The sequence below is a fragment of the Tiliqua scincoides genome, chromosome 10 (assembly GCF_035046505.1).
Source record: "Tiliqua scincoides isolate rTilSci1 chromosome 10, rTilSci1.hap2, whole genome shotgun sequence".
NCBI lineage: Eukaryota > Metazoa > Chordata > Lepidosauria > Squamata > Scincidae > Tiliqua > Tiliqua scincoides.
Window position 1 is genome coordinate 29,363,962 of NC_089830.1, and position 22,775 is coordinate 29,386,736.

General features: G+C 50.6%; 2 protein-coding genes across 3 annotated transcripts in view; both read left to right on the forward strand.

Moving 5' to 3' along the window:
* The window catches only part of DLL3 (delta like canonical Notch ligand 3), a 43,826-nt gene extending 40,161 nt beyond the window's left edge, over window positions 1-3,665 (forward strand). The window contains exon 10 of the mRNA XM_066638155.1: window positions 1,778-3,665. Within this exon, the coding sequence (XP_066494252.1) occupies window positions 1,778-1,783 (6 nt within the window). The 3' untranslated portion in view covers window positions 1,784-3,665. The remainder of the gene's footprint in view (window positions 1-1,777) is intronic.
* An 8,801-nt stretch (window positions 3,666-12,466) lies between these two features.
* LOC136661412 (calcineurin B homologous protein 2-like) lies at window positions 12,467-22,420 on the forward strand. 2 transcript variants are annotated; one of them, XR_010794937.1, is made up of 8 exons: window positions 12,467-12,633; window positions 14,396-14,468; window positions 19,034-19,114; window positions 20,065-20,174; window positions 20,656-20,717; window positions 21,345-21,467; window positions 21,744-22,041; window positions 22,208-22,420. XR_010794937.1 is itself a non-coding variant. In XM_066638652.1 (7 exons), the coding sequence occupies exons 1-7, from the start codon at window positions 12,567-12,569 to the stop codon at window positions 21,795-21,797; spliced, it is 570 nt and encodes a 189-aa protein (XP_066494749.1). In that variant the 5' UTR covers window positions 12,467-12,566; the 3' UTR covers window positions 21,798-22,420. The 2 variants fall into 2 exon arrangements, 1 of the variants encoding a protein (XP_066494749.1); XM_066638652.1 differs by having other exon boundaries at window positions 21,744-22,420.
* The last annotated feature ends 355 nt before the right edge of the window (window positions 22,421-22,775 follow it).

Consider the following 22,775-nt stretch of genomic DNA (forward strand, 5'->3'; position numbering starts at 1 on the left):
AAAGCGAGTGGTAACGTCCCCTCCATCAAGGAAGAGTTGACCACCCTCCCTGTCCACTCAGCCAGCCCACCCCGGGCAGCTCTTATCAACCAAGCTGGGCAAGGGTCGAGCAGGCAGGCAGATGGCCTCACACTCCAAAGGAGTCTGTCCACATCCTCAGGCTGTACAAGCTGAAAAGAATCCCACAACACAGGACAAGCAGTTGCCAAGGGGACATCGTCAGACACTGTCAATGTGGCATCCAAGTTGTGACGAATACGATCGATTTTATCTGCAAAATGTTGCGCAAACACGTCACAGCAGCTGACCGTGTATTCCTCCTGGTCTACTGGGGGGGCCTGATGGAGGAGGCCCCGCACCACACGGAACAGCTCTGCCGGACGGTTGTCAGCAGACGCAATGGTAGCAGAGAAGAACGATCTCTTCGCTGCTACCACCGCCACGGAATAGGCTCTGTAATGGGCTCTACTCCGTGTCCGGTCGGATTCATCCCGAGTTTTCTGCCACCGTCGCTCTAGACGCCTGCCCTGCTGCTTCATCCTTCGCAGCTCCTCAGTGAACCAAGGAGCCGCTCCGAGTCTGCGACATGGCAGAGGTCGCTCCGGAGCAATCTCATCCACTGCCCTAGTCATTTCCCCATTCCAGAGGTCAACCAGGGCCTCAGATGAGACGCCAGTCTTGGCAGTGGGGAAATCCCCCAGAGCCCTCAGGAAACCTTCAGGATCCATTAGCCTCCGGGGGCGGACCATAGAAAACGGTCCCCCGCCTCTGCGGAGGTAGGAAGTCGCAACAAGCCTAAACCTTACCAGGAAGTGATCTGTCCATGACAACGGAGTGATCTTGATCTCCTCTACGTCCAGATCACTGCCCCCATGCCCAGCTGTAAACACCAGGTCCAGCACGTGTCCTGCAGTATGTGTTGGGGCCAAGATCTTCTGGGACAGGCCCATGGTTGTCATGGCGGCCATGAAATCCTGAGCTGCACCTGACGCAGGTGCCTCGGCATGCACATTGAAGTCCCCCAGCACTAATAGGCGGGGGGCCTCCAATGCCACCCCCGAGATCACTCCAGTCAGCTCAGGCAGGGAGACTGTTGGGCAGCAGGGCGGACGGTACACCAACAGAATCCCAATCCTGTCCGGTCCTCTCAACACAACATGCAGGCACTCGAACCCGGCAAACTGCTGGACAGGGCACCTGGTAAGGGAGATGGACTCACGATTTAAGTGTTGTGTTTAAGATCCAGGAACTAATGTTTAACCCTGGATCCCTGCAGCTTTGGAAGAGCTATTCTGGGAGGGTTGGTGTTCCTAAAGGCAGTCTCCAGCCAACTTTTGTTAGACAGGCCCGCCTGCCCCTGGGCCTTAAAGGAATAAAACCCAGTTTTTGGACTGGCACCCAAGAGAATCTGAGGACGACGACTTCCAGGTGAGTGTGCACAGTGGGTGATCCCTGACCTGGGGTGGGGGGATGGTGGCCTCACCTTGTCAGGAGGGAGCAAGCCAAGTGTGCAGACACGGAGGAATGCCGGCAGCAGCAGCAGCTGGTGAAGCACAAAGAACCAGAGGCTGGTTGGTCTCATCAGGAAACTGGCAAACAGAGCTGGAGCCACTGTCTGACTGGGGTTCTGTTCAACTATTTGTGTAGCAGGAAAGTTCATTTTGACCTTGCAGGGGCTCCTCCTTGGGTGGGGGGAGGGGGGAGGGTAAGGAGGTCCTGCTTAGCTGTTATTTTTTGTGCTAATATCCCCTTCCTCCTCTTTCCTATTCATTTCTAGGTCTAAAGAAGATTCTTCACCCAAGCCGTGGAATCTGACATCTCTATTTTTTAATTCCAAATTCTCAGCTAAAGGAATGTTTACAGAGCAGACTGAATGGACTCCTGGAATGGCCAGCATCTTTCCATTAGAATTTTTTGGGCTTATAGTATTATAAAAAGACTCCTTTTTTAAAGGAAAAATATTTAATATTTATTCTTGCTGCTATATATTTTTATAATTTTATTTTTGCATTGAGAACCACAGACTGACTTGCAGATCCTAGGAACAGAAATGACGGACACAGTGGAAAGTTAGAGCTGGACTTGGGGAGGTTTGTTTCCTCTTGCAAGGGGTGAACGAAGGCAGCCTAGTTTGAGGCAGGAGAGAGGAAACTGGGAAGGCAGAGAATTCCAGAGGAGGCTGAACTAGGATTGTCTGATCTGTAGAAAAGGCAGGTCCTTTTCCCACACAAGTGCCATGACAGGTAATTTAAAAATATATATATATATTTTCAACAGTTGATGCTTTTCCTACAGTACCATGGGGTTTTCTCCTGCCCACGTCCTTCCTTCCCTCAAGGAAAGAAACATTACCCTTCCATATAACCTGGTATAAAGAAAGAGCCCCTCCCACACATCCAGTGGCACTGTGTAGCTGTAAAGAAACAGCCAGGAATGGAGATGATGCTCGGGGAACAGGGATGCAGGATGAGACGCCTGCTTGGATGCAGTGGGAGGTTCTTCTGTCAGAGAAACTCACACTGAGCCTGGCAGGACACGTCAGGCTGCCAGGTGATGCCTTGCGGATAAACATGGATCACGGGTAAGTGTGTGCAGTCTTGTTCTGCAAGGAGCTTGACCCACAGAAGGAAAAACGACTGCCATTCTTGCAAGGAGTGTGTTTTTTCCAAGGAAGAAGACATGCTGTGAGCTGCTCTTTCACCAGGCAGGTCAGCCAGAGGTTATTCAGGGATTTCTCCCCTGAGGGTGGAGCTCCTGGTGGTGGTGATGGTGGTGCTCTTTCAAGATGCGGCAGCTCACACGTTCTGTGTGTGGGGAGGCATTGGAGCAGGAGCCCCCAGGAGTTGCTTGCCGTTCTGTCCTTGGAGCCATGGCTTTCCCTGTAGTTTTTGTTCCAGTTCAGTAGCAGCCAGCCACCTGCCAGCCCACGTGACTTAGAGGCCGTCTGGCCAGAGATGTGGCCTGGGTTGGACCAAAAGCAAAGTGGTACCCCCCCAAGGGCCCCAAAAGGGGTCCAAGTCTGCCCTTGGCCCTACGTTTTCTAGCCATGAAAAGGTATGTAGCATTTTTGATACCAGGCCAGACTAGGACTCAGGTTGGTTTATATAACCGCGGGTTAACTTGAGAGTGGTTTTGTCTCCGGCTTTTCAAAAATGGTAAAAATTTTCAAAATTTCAATTATAGAATCAAGTCAACTTGATTCAGTAATTTTTTTTAATGCATAAAGGTTGGGGGGGGGGAGAGAAATATAATTATTTTAGAACCTAAAGTACAGTCACCACCAAATCACCTGACTGGTTGTGGTTACCGTCTTTTGTTTTAACTCTGATTTTGAAAATATATATTTATATATTGACCATTTAAGAGAGAAGATGGACATTTTCAGCCTCAGGTCCTGATGTCAAAAAGTTCTAAGAAAACTATTGGGGGGGCAGCTACTCTTGTTACTTTTTAAAATGTTTTTTCTTCTAATTTCAAAACACCAGAAACCCTGTGGACAAGAATGACTGAGATGCTTTATATACATATTTAAGTTGTATAGACTGTATATTTATAAGTCGCGTGTTGATATCTTCCTCCTGCTCCCTGTGACTTTTCTTTTTTTATGTATGGTCCTTCCTCTCAAAAGAAAGTTTTATATAAACATCTGTTTTGTTCAATGAAAACCAACCTGCCTGGCACTGCTTTCTTGCATTGCTGCATTTCACTCATTAGTTGTGTGGCCAGAAAACATCAGGCCCATCCCAGAGCTTCCCGGATGCATCTGGAGATCCTCCAGCAATGGACTTCCCCAGCCAGTTTAGTGGGGGGAGGGGGAGAGAACTAGCCTCGAGGCATTTGATCTCCTCGTAATCCAGGAGGAGCAACCCCAGGTCCTTCCTGATGCCCGAGAGCTCTCTGCATCCCAGAATCCTCTGCCAGAGCAGCTCCTCAGGCTGCACAGGGCTGCTTTGCTTGCCCCAAGGTGTTGTGTGCACTGCATGCAGTTGGACTGCTTCTGAGTGGAGGGAAAGGGAGAGGTGCCCAGTTTGTGTCACACCCACACCTGCAAATAAATTTGAGAGCCCTGGGAGAGGAGGAGCAGCACATGCCTGTCAGAGGCCCAGGTCCACACAGCATCAGAGCAGTGCAGTTGGACTCGCCCAGCAGATCACCTGGTCCAAGCCCCAGCAAGAATTCCGGTATCCATATTCATCCTGACACAGCTTCCACAGCCAGCAGGGGCCCAACCAGTCCCAGTCTTCATGGAAACCTGCCAACAGTGCCTTCCACAGGACTACAGGAGCAGCTGCTGGATCAGACCAGGTGAGTCTGTCTCGTCCAGCCTCCTGCTTGTCTCAGGGGCCAACAAGAGGCCCCCTTCCTTTCCAGGAGCCCACAAGGAAAGGTGGAGGAACTGCCCTCTGCTTCAACTTTTTTTGGGGGGGGGGGGTGGTAGTTCCTGGCCACTCACCATGACGTTCCCATTAGGGGCCAGCCTGTGAATTACTGTTTTCTGGGGGCCTCTGCGGCAGGGCTGAGTCCTTGACTGTACTCCAGCAGGGCTCCCTGAACAGAGGCCCCTTTGAGATGAAATACCTTTCTGCTCCCTTTTCCCCATCTCTCCATCCCCAGGAGACCGACTCTTTGAACGAACTCAGCAAAGTGTTGATGAGGAAACCAGAAGGAAGCTGAGCGTGAAAGGTGCTGGCCCGCCACACAGGGGCAGCGGTTTACAAGCAGCTGTCAACACATGCTGGAAAAGGCAGGCCCCCCCCTGCAGGGTGCCTAGTGTTAAATGTCAGAAAGAGAGCAGGGGCTCCTCTTCCCAGCCCTCAAAGGCTGGGAGGCAGCTTCAGCTTCCTACAAAAGGGAATATACTGTATAGTCACTTTTACTGGGCCAGATGCAGAAATCAGTGGCGTTGCTGGGGAGGTGAACTTGCACTGGGTGACAGCCTGGGGGGATGACAGCACTTGTGGCCACTATGTTGGAAACTTTGGAAAACTTGTATTTATGAATGAGACCATCCTGTTATATGTCATTTCATGCAAAATATAATGCAACTATGTGAAATTAGCTAAGGGGTAGTGCCGCCCCACAGGGTCTTGTATCTCACTGGCTCTTGCGCAGGTGGCCTCTGCCTGTGGCCTTTCCTGGCTGGGCTGGCAGCAAACCCCTGGCTTGCCCCACGCTCTTCAAGGGCAGGCCCCTGGGAACAAACGTCCTGGGCTCCTTACCAGGTGGCCACCGGCTCCCTGGTGGAGGCAGGGCCCAGCAGCAGAACACATCTCTGCCACGCCCGTTGGACCAACATCGCCCCTGCAGGCAGCCTGCACAGAGCACCCCTTATCTTGCCTGAAGAGGCCTCCATTCTACCTTCCTGGGCAGCGTCTCTCCGTGGCTGCTTGGCAACTCCCTCACTGGCTGCTGGGAGGCTGTCCACCAAGGGACACCTCTTCTAGGACCATCACTGGCAATTTCCTCTGTGTTGTGCCTGATGCAAGAGACCCAAAGTGGGGCTTCTAAAGATCCCCTGATTATCCGGACAGGGTCATATGGGAGGTACCCCTGGAGTACCCTGCACCAAGCCACTGAGTGATCTCAAGCAGGTAGGGGCAGGCACCAGGATAGGCCAAGGTCTTGTTAGTAGGGCTCCAAGGTTCACCAACCTGAAACACCAACAAAGCGGTGGTTCAGGGAGATGGGGACAAATGCACCATGGTGGGCTTGGGGGCAGGGCCTGTCACCTCTTACAGCACATTGAACCATACCCTGGACAACCTGCCCATGGAAGTATGAATTGACACCTGAGGGTTTACAGGCAGGACTTCCAACTCTAAAACTGGTCAGTCGAGCTGTACAAAGACCTGATCAACAACAAACAATGTTGTTGGGGCATTCCGTGTATAATGGGGCATTCCGTGTATAAATGCTTTTATGCGAATGCCCGAAGTCTACGAGCAAAGGTGGGAGAACTGGAATGTCTGGTGACAAGGGAAAATATTGACATAGTGGGCATAACGGAAACCTGGTGGAATGCGGAGAATCAGTGGGATACCGCAATCCCGGGCTATAAACTCTACAGGAGGGACAGGCAGGGGCGTGTTGGAGGTGGGGTGGCCCTTTATGTTAAGGAAGGGATAGAATCCAGCAAAGTAGAGATTGAAGGTGGGTCCGACTCCACCGTAGAATCTCTGTGGGTTAAATTACCAGGCTTGTGCAGCGATGTAATACTGGGGGTGTGCTATCGTCCTCCAGACCAGAAATCTGATGGGGACCTTGAAATGAGGAAACAGATCAGGGAGGTGACAAGGAAGGACAGGGTTGTCCTAACCCTAACCCTAACCCTAAGGTACGGTTTTTAAAAGGACCCCTAAAAACAACAACAACAACAACAACAAAAAAGCTATGCAGTCAGACAGCCAGCAGCAGGGCGGAGGCTATCCAGTGTTCTGCATCGAGTGCCACATGTATGATTATATGCCTCTGGGGCATAAGTCATGGGTGTGTCCTCGGTGCAAGGAGCTCCAGGCTCTCAGGGAACGCGTCCGCTCCCTTGAAGCCTTGGTGGCCGACCTGGAGAAGCGCAGGCAGCCAGAGGAGGACCGTGGGGAGACTTCTGGGGACGATCAGGCTTCGTCCCAACCTCAGGCGTGCAGCTCCTCGACTGCCCGGGTGGGAAGTCTCGGGACTGGAGGACGTCATCCTGGAGAGGAGGGAAACAATCCCCTAGGGGGGACCCCTTCTCCAGGGGATGGGCCCGTATCCGAACGCACTCGGGATACTCCTCGGCGGGAGGGGGGTCGGGGGCTTCTTGTAGTGGGGGATTCGATTATTAGAAACATAGAGAGGGGGGTTTGCGACGGATGTGAGGACCGCATGGTGACTTGCCTGCCTGGTGCGAAGGTTGCGGACATCACTTCTCGTCTAGACAGGCTAGTAGACAGTGCTGGGGGAGAGGTAGCGGCTGTGGTGCATGTCGGCACCAACGAAGTGGGCAAGTGTAGCTGGGAGGTCCTGGAGGCCAAATTTAGGCTTTTAGGCAGGAAGCTGAAAGCCAGGACCTCAAAGGTAGCGTTCTCTGAAGTGCTACCTGTTCCACGCGCAGGGCCAGCTAGGCAGGCGGAGATCAGGGGTCTCAATGCGTGGATGAGACGGTGGTGTAGGGAGGAGGGGTTTAGATTCGTTAGGCACTGGGGAACGTTTTGGGACAAGCGGGGCCTGTACAAGAGGGACGGGCTCCATTTGAACCAGAATGGAACCAGACTGCTGGCGCATAACATTAAAAAGGTGGCAGAGCAGCTTTTAAACTGATCCCTGGGGGAAGGCCGACAGGAGCCGAGGGGCATCCGGTTTGGGACTCCTCATCCCTATGGGATGAGGATGGGGAGGTTAGAGAACAACAAGACAAAGGCAGGGTAGGAGAAGAAATTGGGAAAGGTAGGGTGATGGGATGTGATAGACAGTTTGGCACAATGAGAGGATGCGGGGACAAAGGAGCGAATAAGCAGCCCATCCTGGGGCATTCCGTGTATAAATGCTTTTATGCGAATGCCCGAAGTCTACGAGCAAAGGTGGGAGAACTGGAATGTCTGGTGACAAGGGAAAATATTGACATAGTGGGCATAATGGAAACCTGGTGGAATGCGGAGAATCAGTGGGATACCGCAATCCCGGGCTATAAACTCTACAGGAGGGACAGGCAGGGGCGTGTTGGAGGTGGGGTGGCCCTTTATGTTAAGGAAGGGATAGAATCCAGCAAAGTAGAGATTGAAGGTGGGTCCGACTCCACCGTAGAATCTCTGTGGGTTAAATTACCAGGCTTGTGCAGCGATGTAATACTGGGGGCGTGCTATCGTCCTCCAGACCAGAAATCTGATGGGGACCTTGAAATGAGGAAACAGATCAGGGAGGTGACAAGGAAGGACAGGGTTGTAATCATGGGGGACTTCAATTATCCTCAGATTGACTGGGTCAATTTGTGTTCTGGTCACGATAAGGAAACCGGATTTCTTGACGTGCTAAATGACTGTGCTTTAGATCAGCTAGTCACGGAGCCCACCAGAGGACAGGTGACTCTGGATTTAATTTTGTGCGGTACGCAGGACCTGGTTAGAGATGTAAACGTTACTGAGCCATTGGGGAACAGTGATCATGCTGCGATACGTTTTGACGTGCACGTTGGGGGAAGAATACCAGGCAAATCTCTAACAAAAACCCTTGACTTCCGACGGGCGGACTTCCCTCAAATGAGGAGGCTGGTTAGAAGGAGGTTGAAAGGGAGGGTAAAAAGAGTCCAGTCTCTCCAGAGTGCATGGAGGCTGCTTAAAACAACAGTAATAGAGGCCCAGCAGAGGTGTATACCGCAAAGAAAGAAGGGTTCCACTAAATCCAGGAGGGTGCCCGCATGGCTAACCAGCCAAGTTAGAGAGGCTGTGAAGGGCAAGGAAGCTTTCTTCCGTAAATGGAAGTCTTGCCCTATTGAGGGGAATAAAAAGGAACATAAACTGTGGCAAAAGAAATGTAAGAAGGTGATAGGGGAGGCCAAGCAAGACTATGAGGAACGCATGGCCAGCAACATTAAGGGGAATAATAAAAGCTTCTTCAAATACGTTAGAAGCAGGAAACCCGCCAGAGAAGCGGTTGGCCCTCTAGATGGTGAGGGAGGGAAAGGGGAGATAAAAGGAGACTTAGAGATGGCAGAGAAATTAAATGAGTTCTTTGCATCTGTCTTCACGGCAGAAGACCTCGGGCAGATACCGCTGCCCGAACGGCCCCTCCTAACCGAGGAGTTAAGTCAGATAGAGGTTAAAAGAGAAGATGTTTCAGACCTCATTGATAAATTAAAGATCAATAAGTCACCGGGCCCTGATGGCATACACCCAAGGGTTATTAAGGAATTGAAGAATGAAGTTGCAGATCTCTTGACTAAGGTATGCAACTTGTCCCTCAAAACGGACACAGTGCCAGAGGATTGGAGGATAGCAAATGTCACGCCTATTTTTAAAAAGGGAAAGAGGGGGGACCTGGGAAACTATAGGCCGGTCAGCCTAACATCCATACCGGCTAAGATGGTGGAATGCCTCATCAAAGATAGGATCTCAAAACACATAGACGAACAGGCCTTGCTGAGGGAGAGTCAGCATGGCTTCTGTAAGGGTAAGTCTTGCCTCACAAACCTTATAGAATTCTTTGAAAAGGTCAACAGGCATGTGGATGCGGGAGAACCTGTGGACATTATATATCTGGACTTTCAGAAGGCGTTTGACACGGTCCCTCACCAAAGGCTACTGAAAAAACTCCACAGTCAGGGAATTAGAGGACAGGTCCTCCCGTGGATTGAGAACTGGTTGGAGGCCAGGAAGCAGAGAGTGGGTGTCAATGGGCAATTTTCACAATGGAGAGAGGTGAAAAGCGGTGTGCCCCAAGGATCTGTCCTGGGACCGGTGCTTTTCAACCTCTTCATAAATGACCTGGAGACAGGGTTGAGCAGTGAAGTGGCAAAGTTTGCAGACGACACCAAACTTTTCCGAGTGGTAAAGACCAGAAGTGATTGTGAGGAGCTCCAGAAGGATCTCTCCAGACTGGCAGAATGGGCAGCAAAATGGCAGATGCGCTTCAATGTCAGTAAGTGTAAAGTCATGCACATTGGGGCAAAAAATCAAAACTTTAGATATAGGCTGATGGGTTCTGAGCTGTCTGTGACAGATCAGGAGAGAGATCTTGGGGTGGTGGTGGACAGGTCGATGAAAGTGTCGACCCAATGTGCGGCGGCAGTGAAGAAGGCCAATTCTATGCTTGGGATCATTAGGAAGGGTATTGAGAACAAAACGGTTAGTATTATAATGCCGTTGTACAAATCTATGATAAGGCCACACCTGGAGTATTGTGTCCAGTTCTGGTCGCCGCATCTCAAAAAAGACATAGTGGAAATGGAAAAGGTGCAAAAGAGAGCGACTAAGATGATTACGGGGCTGGGGCACCCTCCTTATGAGGAAAGGCTACGGCGTTTGGGCCTCTTCAGCCTAGAAAAGAGACGCTTGAGGGGGGACATGATTGAGACATACAAAATTATGCAGGGGATGGACAGAGTGGATAGGGAGATGCTCTTTACACTCTCACATAATACCAGAACCAGGGGACATCCACTAAAATTGAGTGTTGGGCGGGTTAGGACAGACAAAAGAAAATATTTCTTTACTCAGCGCGTGGTCGGTCTGTGGAACTCCTTGCCACAGGATGTGGTGCTGGCGTCTAGCCTAGACGCCTTTAAAAGGGAATTGGACGAGTTTCTGGAGGAAAAATCCATTATGGGGTACAAGCCATGATGTGTATGCGCAACCTCCTGATTTTAGGATGGGTTAAGTCAGAATGCCAGATGTAGGGGAGAGCACCAGGATGACGTCTCTTGTTATCTGGTGTGCTCCCTGGGCCATTTGGTGGGCCGCTGTGAGATACAGGAAGCTGGACTAGATGGGCCTATGGCCTGATCCAGTGGGGCTGTTCTTATGTTCTTATGTTCTTATGTTCTAATGAATAGAGGTGTTTGCTTTTTTAACAGATTTCAGTTTTTCCTCAAGGAAAAAGTGCAGAAAGTGGTGTTATGTGTTTTTATTTCAAGGGTGCATTTTTATCAATTATAATTATACATAATAGCTTTAAAAGTGTACTAGGTAGAGCAGCAGATGCAGCCACAGTCATGACACTGTCAACTAGGTGTCAGAAAATGGTTTCTTTGCAAATTTTGAGTTTGATATTTTAAAACAAAAATTAGAAGTGCAGAAAGTGGTGTTATGTGTTTTTATTTCATTTATCACTGAAAAAAAACCAATGAACACTCCCATTTCACAGGTGAGGAGCACTGAGGCAGAGAGAAGCAAGTCAAGCCCCTTGCAAAATGAGTGGAAACTCAACATCCTTCCCAAACTGCTGAAAATTATGTAGACTGAGCAACCAGGTTGTCCTGATTTACCCCTCATGTCCAAACTAGATCTCTGGAGGCCTAGAGAGCTCGCAGAGCTGCAGCTCTCACAGAGCTGGAGCCGTAGAGGCTACATCTTCCACCAGACATCACTTCCAAGGCAGCCTGGCACAACACACACTAAGGTCATCCTAGAGAAGTGGTTTCCAAATTGTGGGTTGGGCCCCACCAGTGGGTCACGAAATTGCCAAAGCAAATGCACTGAGGCACACATGACTGTTTACTTGTGAGCAGGTGACTTTCTCAGCTCTTCTCAAGGCCAGGCAGCAGGCCTGTAGCCAGGATTCTAGAGGCGGGGGGTGGTGGTGACTATTTTTCAAGGGGGACAATGATGTCAGGTATCCCTACTGGTGGGCAAAATGAAAGGATAAGTATGGAGAAACATCAAATACCTGAAACTCCCCCAAATTTCATGAAGAGAAAATAATGTGGTTTGGGTTTTTTTGAAAGATGCATTCATTTGCTGTAAAGCAATGAAACAATAGTTTGCATAGAACAAATGCATCTCTGCATGCAACAGAAAATGTATTGCCTACGTAGAAATAACATGCAACATATCCTTTCATTTACACACCAGTGCAATACACAGGCCTGCAACTCTGCAAAAGTAAAACATATCACTGTGATGCAGGTAGTATTTATTTGTATTGAAAGTGCCTATTTAACACTTATGTAGTACCTATGTAGCGCCTATTTAACACCTATATAGCGCCTATCTAGCACCTATTTAACACCTATTTATGGCCTATATAACAACTATCTAACAGGAATATAGCACCTATCTAAACACCTATATAGCACCTATTTAACACCTATCTAGTGCCTATATAACATTTGTCGATAACACATTGCTGATGCCTTGGTACACATTAAAATAAAATTCATTTCCTTTACATCAAAGCAAGAGGAAAGGTGTGCTAGTCAAATACAGCCAGAAGGTTTGAATTGACTGGATCTACCTGGTGGAGCCGAATCCTCCCAGCTTTCTGAGCTGAATCTCCTGAGAACCGGGGTGGATCCAGCCTCTGTATTTGGGAGGGGTCATGAGCAGCGCCTTCAGAGCCCAGGGCAACCAGGCAGGTCACCTGGACTCTGGACTTGGAGCCTACCAGCTGGGTGGCCCTTCCTGTGCACAAACAATGTTGCAAAAAGGGCTTCAAAGCACCCCCAACGACCCCAGATGAGATGAGAGGGCAGGTTTGGAAAAATTGCTGGGGGGGGGAAGGCCCCCCTGCCAGGCGGAGAGGAACACGAGGCTGCCACAAATGTCCTGATCAGAGGAGTGGGACACGAACGTGTCGCCGGCTCCTGCAGCGGAGGGGTCCGGCAGTGGGTCCCGGCGCGCGCGCAGGAGTTCGGCCGCCTGCCCGAGGGATTTCCGCAGGACAACCTGTGGCCTTCGTGCGCGGCGCCGCCGCCCTTCCTCCGCCTCGCCACCTTAAGGCGGCCCGCCCGCCGGCCCGCCCGCCGGAGTCGCTCCTCCCCCGCAGCCCAAGGGCCGCCCGGCCGGGGGAGCAGCTGCTGCGGGCAGGCGGGCGGGTTCGGCGGCTGCGAGACGCGCACTGGCCCCGCGAGCGGACCGGACGGGACGGGACGCTGCGCGATGGGAGCGCGGCCCGCGCGGCCCTGCGCCGTCCCCGAGCAGGAGGCGATCATGCGGGACACCGGCTGTAAGGAGCCGGGCTGCTTTCTGGTCCCGGGCGGAGGAGCACTCTGCACGCGCCCAGGAGCCTCTCTCCGCCGCCAGCCTGGCTGGGGAGGGCGGCTCCGGAGCCAGACCGGGAAGGGGCGCGGCGCTGGGGTTAGGGCAGGCGGGAGAGATGCGGGGCTCGTGGCGAGAGCTCCGTCTAAGGGGGGGGGCTGGCTGGGCTGGGGCAGGACTCCTGGGTTCCTCCAAGGCCCTGTCGGGAGGGGAAAGCCCTTCAGGACACTGCTGCCCCGGGCCTGCGAGCAGAAAGGAGTGTAGCAGCTGAGGAGGGGCTGGGGCTGGGCAGGAGGGCCATCCTGGGTCCTCCAGGGGGAGTGGGTCGGGCCAGGCTTGCCAGCTGCAGGTGTCCACCGACCATTGCAAAGTATACCAGGGGGGGACAGGGGTGCATGTGAGCAGTTGGAAGAAGGGAGGGGCCGCTGCACTCAGCTTGTGGGGGGGGGGAAGGGGCAGTGGCTGGAGCAGCTCAGCAGATGAACCACCCACCACTGTCTGGAGTCAGGCCTCGGGGAGAGCAGAAGGTGGCTGTTGAGGGAGCCAAAGCCCCGCTGTGGTTCGCTTGGGGCAGAAGCACTTCCTCGCTGTGTTCTCATGAGCAGATCAGGATCAGGGGCTCTAACCCGGGGAGCCTTCCCCACATGCCGCTTGGGGGAGACCTTCCTGCTTCCAAGGCAGGGGGCGATTTCTAGACAGGCCCCAAGACTGCAAGGGCACTTTGCAATGGAACAGTTCCTCCAGAGGCAGTGTTGTTATGGAGCTGAAGCTGTGCCCCACCCCAGGTCTTGCATCTCTTCTGGCAGCCAGCCTCCCATTGTCCAAGGGGGAAGGAAGGGAGGGATCCTGGCAGACGAGCCCTGACAGTTTCCAGCAGTGAGGATGTGGGGGTCCAGTTCCCCCTCTTGGGGTTCTCTTCCAAAGTGTTGCCAGCTTCTTCTATTGCACTTGACCCATCACTGTTCCCTGCAGAGTGAGGCCCTGTCCGCACTTCGGTTTGAGCAACTCTGCAGGAAATGCGGTTTCGGTTTTCACACAGGGGGGGCGTGTAAATGGATTATCCAGGCAACTGAAATCCAATTTCTCAGAAGCAGAGGACCATCTCTTGCTGGACAGCCTGGGTTTAGCAGAGCCCCCTGTGGCACGAGGAAGGAGAACAGCAACCATGTCTCCCTCCCTCAAAATACTAAGAGACAAAACTCGGCCAGAACAGGTTCCCTCCAGCACTTTTTTTAAAAAACCCAAAGCAAACCCTAGCAGTTAGAGGCCACCGCTGCCTGTGCCAGCAGAGAACCAGCCTCTTCCTTTGATTATGTCCCCTTCTGCAAGATCATCAAAAAGGTTTCTAGCTCTTCCAACAGGCAGGACTGAAAGTGAGTTGACAACACCTGGGGAGGCCTCAGAAGGCAGGCAGGAGACCAGGAGAAGCCGAGCAAGATTTCCAGCTTCAGGGAGAGGCCTGCATCACTCCATGAATTTTGCTACCATTCTTGGCAGTGTAGGGGGCAGAAAAGGGGAGCACTGCTGCAAAGGGGACAGCCCCCTTCCAATGTCCTTGCAGCGCCAGCCTGCCCAGCCTCCTCTCCAAGCCTCAAGTCGTTAATGTTTGATTGGGGAGATGTTTGTTTCTTCTGACTTAGTCCTTTGAAGACGTGAGTTCAAGGGCATGAAACCTGTGACACGACCTGCCTCGTTAACCATTAACTTTCTTCCTTCTCTCTGGCACCCAGTTTCCCAGGCCAATGTTCTGCGCCTGTATGAGCGCTTCCAAGCCCTGGATAAGGATGAAAAAGGCTACCTCAGGTAAGGGGGTGATTCAAAGTCCAATCAGAGAACCAGTAAAGGAACCAGCGGCCACCTAGTTCAGCAAGGCAAGCCCCTCCCCACCCACCCAAGTCACTAGAACATAAGAACATAAGAACAGCCCCACTGGATCAGGCCATAGGCCCATCTAGTCCAGCTTCCTGTATCTCACAGCGGCCCACCAAATGCCCCAGGGAGCACACCAGATAACAAGAGACCTCATCCTGGTGCTCTCCCCTACATCTGGCATTCTGACTTAACCCATTCCTAAAATCAGGAGGTTGCGCATACACATCATGGCTTGTACCCCATAATGGATTTTTCCTCCAGAAACTCATCCAATCCCCTTTTAAAGGCGTCTAAGCTAGACGCCAGCACCACATCCTGTGGCAAGGAGTTCCACAGACCGACCACGCACTGAGTAAAGAAATATTTTCTTTTGTCTGTCCTAACCCGCCCAACACTCAATTTTAGTGGATGTCCCCTGGTTCTGGTATTATGTGAGAGTGTAAAGAGCATCTCCCTATCCACTCTGTCCATCCCCTGCATAATTTTGTATGTCTCAATCATGTCCCCCCTCAAGCGTCTCTTTTCTAGGCTGAAGAGGCCCAAACGCCGTAGCCTTTCCTCATAAGGAAGGTGCCCCAGCCCCGTAATCATCTTAGTCGCTCTCTTTTGCACCTTTTCCATTTCCACTATGTCTTTTTTGAGATGCGGCGACCAGAACTGGACACAATACTCCAGGTGTGGCCTTACCATAGATTTGTACAACGGCATTATAATACTAACCGTTTTGTTCTCAATACCCTTCCTAATGATCCCAAGCATAGAATTGGCCTTCTTCACTGCCACCGCACATTGGGTCGACACTTTCATCGACCTGTCCACCACCACCCCAAGATCTCTCTCCTGATCTGTCACAGACAGCTCAGAACCCATCAGCCTATATCTAAAGTTTTGATTTTTTGCCCCAATGTGCATGACTTTACACTTACTGACATTGAAACGCATCTGCCATTTTGCTGCCCATTCTGCCAGTCTGGAGAGATCCTTCTGGAGCTCCTCACAATCACTTCTGGTCTTTACCACTCGGAAAAGTTTGGTGTCGTCTGCAAACTTAGCCACTTCACTGCTCAACCCTGTCTCCAGGTCATTTATGAAGAGGTTGAAAAGCACCGGTCCCAGGACAGATCCTTGGGGCACACCGCTTTTCACCTCTCTCCATTGTGAAAATTGCCCATTGACACCCACTCTCTGCTTCCTGGCCTCCAACCAGTTCTCAATCCACGAGAGGACCTGTCCTCTAATTCCCTGACTGTGGAGTTTTTTCAGTAGCCTTTGGTGAGGGACCGTGTCAAACGCCTTCTGAAAGTCCAGATATATAATGTCCACGGGTTCTCCCGCATCCACATGCCTGTTGACCTTTTCAAAGAATTCTATAAGGTTCGTGAGGCAAGACTCTCCCTCAGCAAGGCCTGTTTGTCTATGTGTTTTGAGATCCTATCTTTGATGAGGCATTCCACCATCTTACCCGGTATGGATGTTAGGCTGACCGGCCTATAGTTTCCCGGGTCCCCCCTCTTTCCCTTTTTAAAAATAGGCGTGACATTTGCTATCCTCCAATCTTCTGGCACTGTGGCCGTTTTGAGGGACAAGTTGCATACCTTAGTCAAGAGATCTCCAACTTCATTCTTCAATTCCTTAATAACCCTTGGGTGTATGCCATCAGGGCCCGGTGACTTATTGATCTTTAATTTATCAATGAGGTCTGAAACATCTTCTCTTTTAACCTCTATCTGACTTAACTCCTCGGTTAGGAGGGGCCGTTCGGGTAGCGGTATCTGCCCGAGGTCTTCTGCCGTGAAGACAGATGCAAAGAACTCATTTAATTTCTCTGCCATCTCTAAGTCTCCTTTTATCTCCCCTTTCCCTCCCTCACCATCCAGAGGGCCAACCGCTTCTCTGGCGGGTTTCCTGCTTCTAACATATTTGAAGAAGCTTTTATTATTCCCCTTAATGTTGCTGGCCATGCGTTCCTCATAGTCTCGCTTGGCCTCCCCTATCACCTTCTTACATTTCTTTTGCCACAGTTTATGTTCCTTTTTATTCTCTTCATTAGGGCAAGACTTCCATTTACGGAAGGAAGCTTCCTTGCCCTTCACAGCCTCTCTAACTTGGCTGGTTAGCCATGCGGGCACTCTCCTGGATTTAGTGGAACCCTTCTTTCTTTGCGGTATACACCTCTGCTGGGCCTCTATTACTGTTGTTTTAAGCAGCCTCCATGCATTCTGGAGAGACTGGACTCTTTTTACCCTCCCTTTCAACCTCCTTCTAACCAGCCTCCTCATTTGAGGGAAGTCCGCCCGATTTTCTCTCATTCAAACTCCAGATGCAATGCAGCTGATTCAGAGACCCCTGCTCCCACTCAACCCACAGCCATTCAGCATTTCAAAGCACTGCAAGCACACTGTCTCCAGCCTGGTCTGCACATGCTGCAGAATGAGGTGGGCAGTCGTGTTCTGGAATGCACAATGCTCTTAAAGCCATCCTCAGAACCCACCTTCTCCCTGAAGTCTCTGACCAGGACTGGCTTTAAACCAATTGGACCAATTACTTCCAAATGGGGCCCAAGGGCCCCCCCACACACACAATGGTAATCTCCTCTTGTCAAATACACAAAGACACATTGCAATGGATACCCAGCACCTCATGGCAGGTTTTAACAAGTCAGCAATGATTTTAATTTTCTTCTGAATTCTTAAAAAGTCAGAAGTTTAACTGTTTGTATTTTGAAATTACTGTTCTTGAATTACATAATATGTTAATTATAGAACAAAATTTTTCTCTGTAAAAGTTAAAGACAAAAATGTTACTATATTTACTTTTCAAAGGCAATTACACATATCTGTCTATTTGTAGGCATGCAAGTTTGCAATTTGATATTCAAACATGCTTAGATCCATTAACTCACATGCACTTTTTAAGTGTGTGTTTTGATTGCTTTCCATTCTACCATAATGATATTGAATCTATAATATAAGAACATAAGAACAGCCCCACTGGATCAGGCCATAGGCCCATCTAGTCCAGCTTCCTGTATCTCACAGCAGCCCACCAAATACCTCAGGGAGCACAGAAGACAAAAAGAGACCTGCATCCTGGTGCCCTCCCTTGCATCTGGCATTCTGACATAGCCCATTTCTAAAATCAGGAGGTTACACATACATATCATGGCTTGTAACCCATGATGGCCTTTTTCTCCAGAAATTTGTCCAATCCCCTTTTGAAGTAGTAGTAGTAGCAGCAGCAGGAGCAGCAGCAGTAGTAACTTTATTGTCGTGCTACAGCACAACGAAATTTATACAATTTTGAGATACAAGCATAAATATACAGTCTACAATTGGACTACAATTCCAACAATCACACTCTACACACTCACCCACACATTCTATACAACATGCATCATAATATAAAAACAGTATAACAGACCATAATGCCCAGGAGCATGGTAACAACTATATGGCCTTATTGAACATAATTATGGCTGTGGGATAGAAACTGTTTAGGAGTCGTGTGGTGCTGCTCTAATAGTTGGGCAAGTGCCTCTTCAAACTGGGAAAGGCCATGCTGCACAGCCTGCCTCCAGGCGGGCCGCTCAGAGGCCAGGGTTTCCCACCTGTTGAGGTCCATTCCTAAGGCCTACAGATCCCTCTTGCAGATGTCCTTGTATCGCAGCTCTGGTCTGCCTGTAGTGCGCTTTCCCTGCACAAGTTCTCCATAGAGGAGATCCTTTGGGATCTGGCCATTGGAGAGGAAACTGAACGCCTTCCACATGCGCTGCCTCCGACGCGTCCTCAGTATCACCTGGCAGGACAAAGTTCCAAACAACACAGTCCTGGAATGAGCTGGAATCCCTAGCATGTATGCACTGCTGAAACAGACACGCATGATGCATTGGCTCGGTCATGTTGTGAGAATGGGTGATGGCTGCCATCTCCAAGTCTCTTTTACCTCCCCTTTCCCTCCCTCACCATCCAGAGGGCCAACAGCTTCTCTATCGGGTTTCCTGCTTCTTTGCTTTTATTATTCCCCTTAATCTTGCTGGCCATGTGTTCCTCAGAGTCTCTCTTGGCCTCCCGTATCACCTTCTTACGTTTCTTATATTTTGTTGATATCTCTAAGATTCTACAGACCTTGGCTGTGAACATGGGACCCTGCAAAAAATAGTTTCCAATTGGGCCCCACAGCTCTGCAGGCTGGCCCTGCCTCTGACAAGCCCTTAATCGCCACCCCCAACTTTGTAATAAAGATCAGTTGTAAAAATTGTGCTTCCCCCATTTCTCAAGCAGAAGAATTTCAGAAGGATCTGGACTACCTCCCATAGACGAGTGAAAGCCTTTAAGTGAAAGGAAGCAGTTTAGCGGGAACATTACACAGAACCTCGTACAATATCAAGCATAGTGATTTCTCTTCTTCCAGGGCTTTATAGAAGCCTGTCTCTAAGGTTGCTGCACTGCTGTTAACTTGCCAGACATTTACATGTGATCTCTTCCTCCCTTCTGCAGCAAAAAGGACCTTCTGGGCATTGGGGAGCTAGCAGTGAACCCCATTGGGGACCGGATCATCGATGCCTTCTTCGAAGACGGGTCCGTGAGTGTGTGCACAAATGTTTGTCATTGTTCTCTCACCTGCTCCCCAAATAGATAGAAACAGTCCTTGTTCCCCCCCCCCCCCCGCTCAGTTTAGCCATTCAGGTGAAACAGAGCTGAGCACATGGGGGGTGTCAAATGGCCTCTTCACACACTGTCCCCACTGACCAAGTTGCTCAAGGCCAGCCTCTTGGGCCCAAATGAGGTGAGATGCTGTAATTCCAGCACTCAAAAAGAGACATGAGAAGTTCCACTAAGCAAACATGGTGGGGCGGGCAATTTGAATCAAGGCTGTGATAGAGGCAGAAAGATTTAACCCTCTGTTCCTGCACCAATTCCCTAACTTGAACCAATTCCCCAACTCATTCCTCCCCATCTCCTAAGTTGAAATTGTGATGAGGACGAGTAAAATATAGGTTACCATTTTTCAATTAAAAAGCTCACAGTGGTGTACGTAGCGAAAACAACCTTGGCTTTTATGTCTCCCCGTGGCTAAAAGCATGTTCAAGAATTGGACTGTGGCCTTGACAAAGGTGGGGGGAGCAGGTCAGCCACCCCCCTCTTCTCTCAGTCCATTGTCCTCCTCAACACCTGCAAAAGAAAGCCCAGGCACCTCTAGTTTGCCATATAAATACCTGCCCTGAGGCACGTCAGTGTCAGCCACAGCCAAAAGTTCCAAATCCAAAAACCCGGAAGCTGATTCAGTTTCATCTTTGACTGAGACCTGAAAGATCCAGGTTCAAATCCTTGCTCAACCACAAAGCTTCCTGGGTGATCTTGGGCTATATCTCAGCCTCGCCTACCTCACAGGGCTGTTCTGCAGCCTGGCAAAAGGAGGGCAAAAGCAGGAGAGGACCTGTGTACCCCACTCTGAGCTCCTTGGAGGAAGGGCAGGATAAACCTGTGAAAAATAAATGCCTGCTGCAGAGGGTCTTGTTCCACCCTAGGAGCGAAGCCACTGACTTCCGAACCTTCGCCCAGGTCCTGGCCCACTTCCGGCCAGTGGAGGGATCTGTAAGCTCTGACAGCGTGAACAGTCGACTCAGCAAGCTCAAGTGTAAGCATATCATTGAGGTGGGGATGGGGGGGAACATTCCCAGCAGGATTTCAAGGGGCAGCTCATCCAGCCAGAAACCAGCTGGCGGTGGCAAAGGAAAACACAAGCCCCAGCCTGTCCCTTGGCTGAGCTGGGAGACTCTGCCCTTCGCCCCGCCCCTCCCAGAATGGTCTTCTGCCTCGACCACCCTGCTTGGGGGTCATAATTAGATCATGACTTGCAAGAAGTGGTCCCTCACGCTGCTAATTCTCCTTCTCCCGCCTGGTTCCTTTTCCCTTTTGAATCAGGAGGATTAAATGGTAAACAAACCATTTTTTGTTGGGTTTTTTTGCTGGAACAGACCAAGACTTTTTTTTTTCGGTGGGCAGGGCCTGTGGAGTTACACATTTTATTTTATTTTTTTACAATACCCAAAACATTTTAGACGGCTGCTTCATAAATAATAAAATCATTCCCTGTTGTCATTCTGATTCTTGTCCAGTTGCTTTTCAGCTGTATGACCAAGACAAGGATGGGAAGATCTCCAGACTTGAAATGATGCAGGTATCAACTCAGGGCCCTGATCCTCGCAAAGAATGGAATGGTGGGAGAGATGCATGTGTGTGTGGGTGTGTGAACAATTAAGGGGAGGGAGGAGCCGCTCAATTTGCCCAAAGGAGCAAATTCATGCCTGAACGCCAGTCAGCTGGCAAGTTACATCTGCCCCTGAAACCCTGCCCCCAAGGCCCCAGAGTGCCAGAGAGCTTTCACACTTCAGGGCCAAGCCTGACATCTCTGCTGCATCAGACCAAGAGTCCAGCCAGATGCCCCAGAAGCAAGATACGGAGGTGAGCAGCCTCCTTCCGCTCTTGCTGCCCAATGGCAGAGCCCTTATTTCCCATGCATAAGGATTCAGGTTCCATCTCTCTCTCTCTCTCTCTCTCTCACACACACACACACACACACACACACCCTGGCAGGGCTGGGAAAGACCCCTACTGAAACTCCAGAAAGCCGGTGGGGCAGAGAGATTGGAGGGCAATACGGCGCTCCCTGGCTAACAGTGCTGTGGGTCTCCACCATGCTCTTCACCCCCAAAGCAGAAGAGATGATGCCTTTGTCAGGGGCAAGGAGGGAAGCACTACTGCCCTCCCCTGATCCTCCCCCTCTGCTCCTCCCCCACCACCCCAGGTGTTGAGAATGATGATAGGGATCCAGGTGACTGATGAGCAGCTGGAGTGCATCACAGACCGAACCATCCAAGAGGCCGACAAGGACGGAGACGACGCCATCTCCTTTGAGGAGTTTGCAAAGGTCTAATCCATTCAGGGGCTGGGAGAGCTGCTTTTGGCTGCTGGGGGAAGGCTGGGCACGCCTCACTTCCTTTAAAATATGTGGGGAGAGGCTTGAAGGAAACTCTTGCTCTGTCTGCAAATTCCAAAGTGGGAACAGGCACTGGATTCCCCAAGGCAAGAGGACAGGATTCTGCACACACCCAGAGGCAGCTTGGACTGAGCCCCGGTACTGAAAACGGGTCAAGACTAAGTCCAGTGTTGCCGTAACACTTCTCCTCTTCTTTCCACTTTGCAGTCCATGGAAAAGCTGAACATTGAACAGAAGATGAGCCTCCGGATCCTGAAATGACCTGAGAGCCAGAATATTTGGTCCCCAGTTTGGGAATTGGCAAGTCTGATTCTTGGCCCAAGACCACAGTTGCCAAGAGACCATGCTTGAGGTCCAGTCAGGTCTCGCCTCCATTCTCAAGTACCCAAGGCCTTCAGTGCAAACAAGTTTCTCAGCAGCTGACTATGGGACTGGTCTGGGGGAGTCGGCTAACTAGCACCTGTGGTTGCCTCCGGTCACCCCTAAGCAGGCTTCTCTTTCTACTGTGAGCAGTTTCTATTATTTCTTATTTTTTGGCATTTTGGTTTCATTGAAAAAACCAAAATTCCAGCACAGATCCACCTTTTGCTTAGTTTTCTAAAGACCTATTTACTGGGGCAAACGTCTAGATTTTTTTTTTTAAACGGGGTGTTCCCTCTTACTCTGTTTAGGGGACAGCACAAACTGGACACTGAACTGGAACTTCCACGAATGCCAGGGAGGCTCCCTGCCACCCACCCTGTGGGAAGAGCTGTCATCAGCCCTGACGGGGCCCCCAGAGGGTTGATACTTCTGCAGTTTATCATGCACTCACCCTTGTGGACTCCCTCCACCCAAATGAAGTGCTGTGTAAGCATCTAGACCTCCTTCACACATCATTGATAGTAGCAAACGTAGCTTGTGGTCTTGTGGTCATTGCTGCAACGGGACACCACGGGGCTCTTGAACTTACGGAGGGGCTGAGGGAAGTGTATCCTTTGGATCTTGGCTCCTCCGTGCGGTTTCTGTTCTAGCTCCTTGCACCCAAACACTTTCTCCTTTGAGGATCAGCAGTCTGTTCTTGGGATCAGGCTTGGTGGAGGCCAAAACTCTAAAACCAAAAATGAGATGTCATTCAAGCTGCAGCTTTGCTAATGTGAAAGATTCCCACAAGGGCTGGTGCCTGAGGCAACATGCCAAACCCTGCCCTTCCTGCCTGGCTCTGCTCCTCTCACCCCCTGAAGTGGAAAAAGCAGAAGG

Excerpts from the sequence above, each read along its gene's own strand:
- LOC136661412 (XM_066638652.1), top strand. The coding sequence starts at position 12,567 with ATGGGAGCGCGGCCCGCGCGGCCCTGCGCCGTCCCCGAGCAGGAGGCG. Across the intron at positions 12,634-14,395 it reads GATCATGCGGGACACCGGCT|TTTCCCAGGCCAATGTTCTG; the intron begins GTAAGGAGCCGG and ends TCTGGCACCCAG. Across the intron at positions 19,115-20,064 it reads GATGCCTTCTTCGAAGACGG|GAGCGAAGCCACTGACTTCC; the intron begins GTCCGTGAGTGT and ends GTTCCACCCTAG.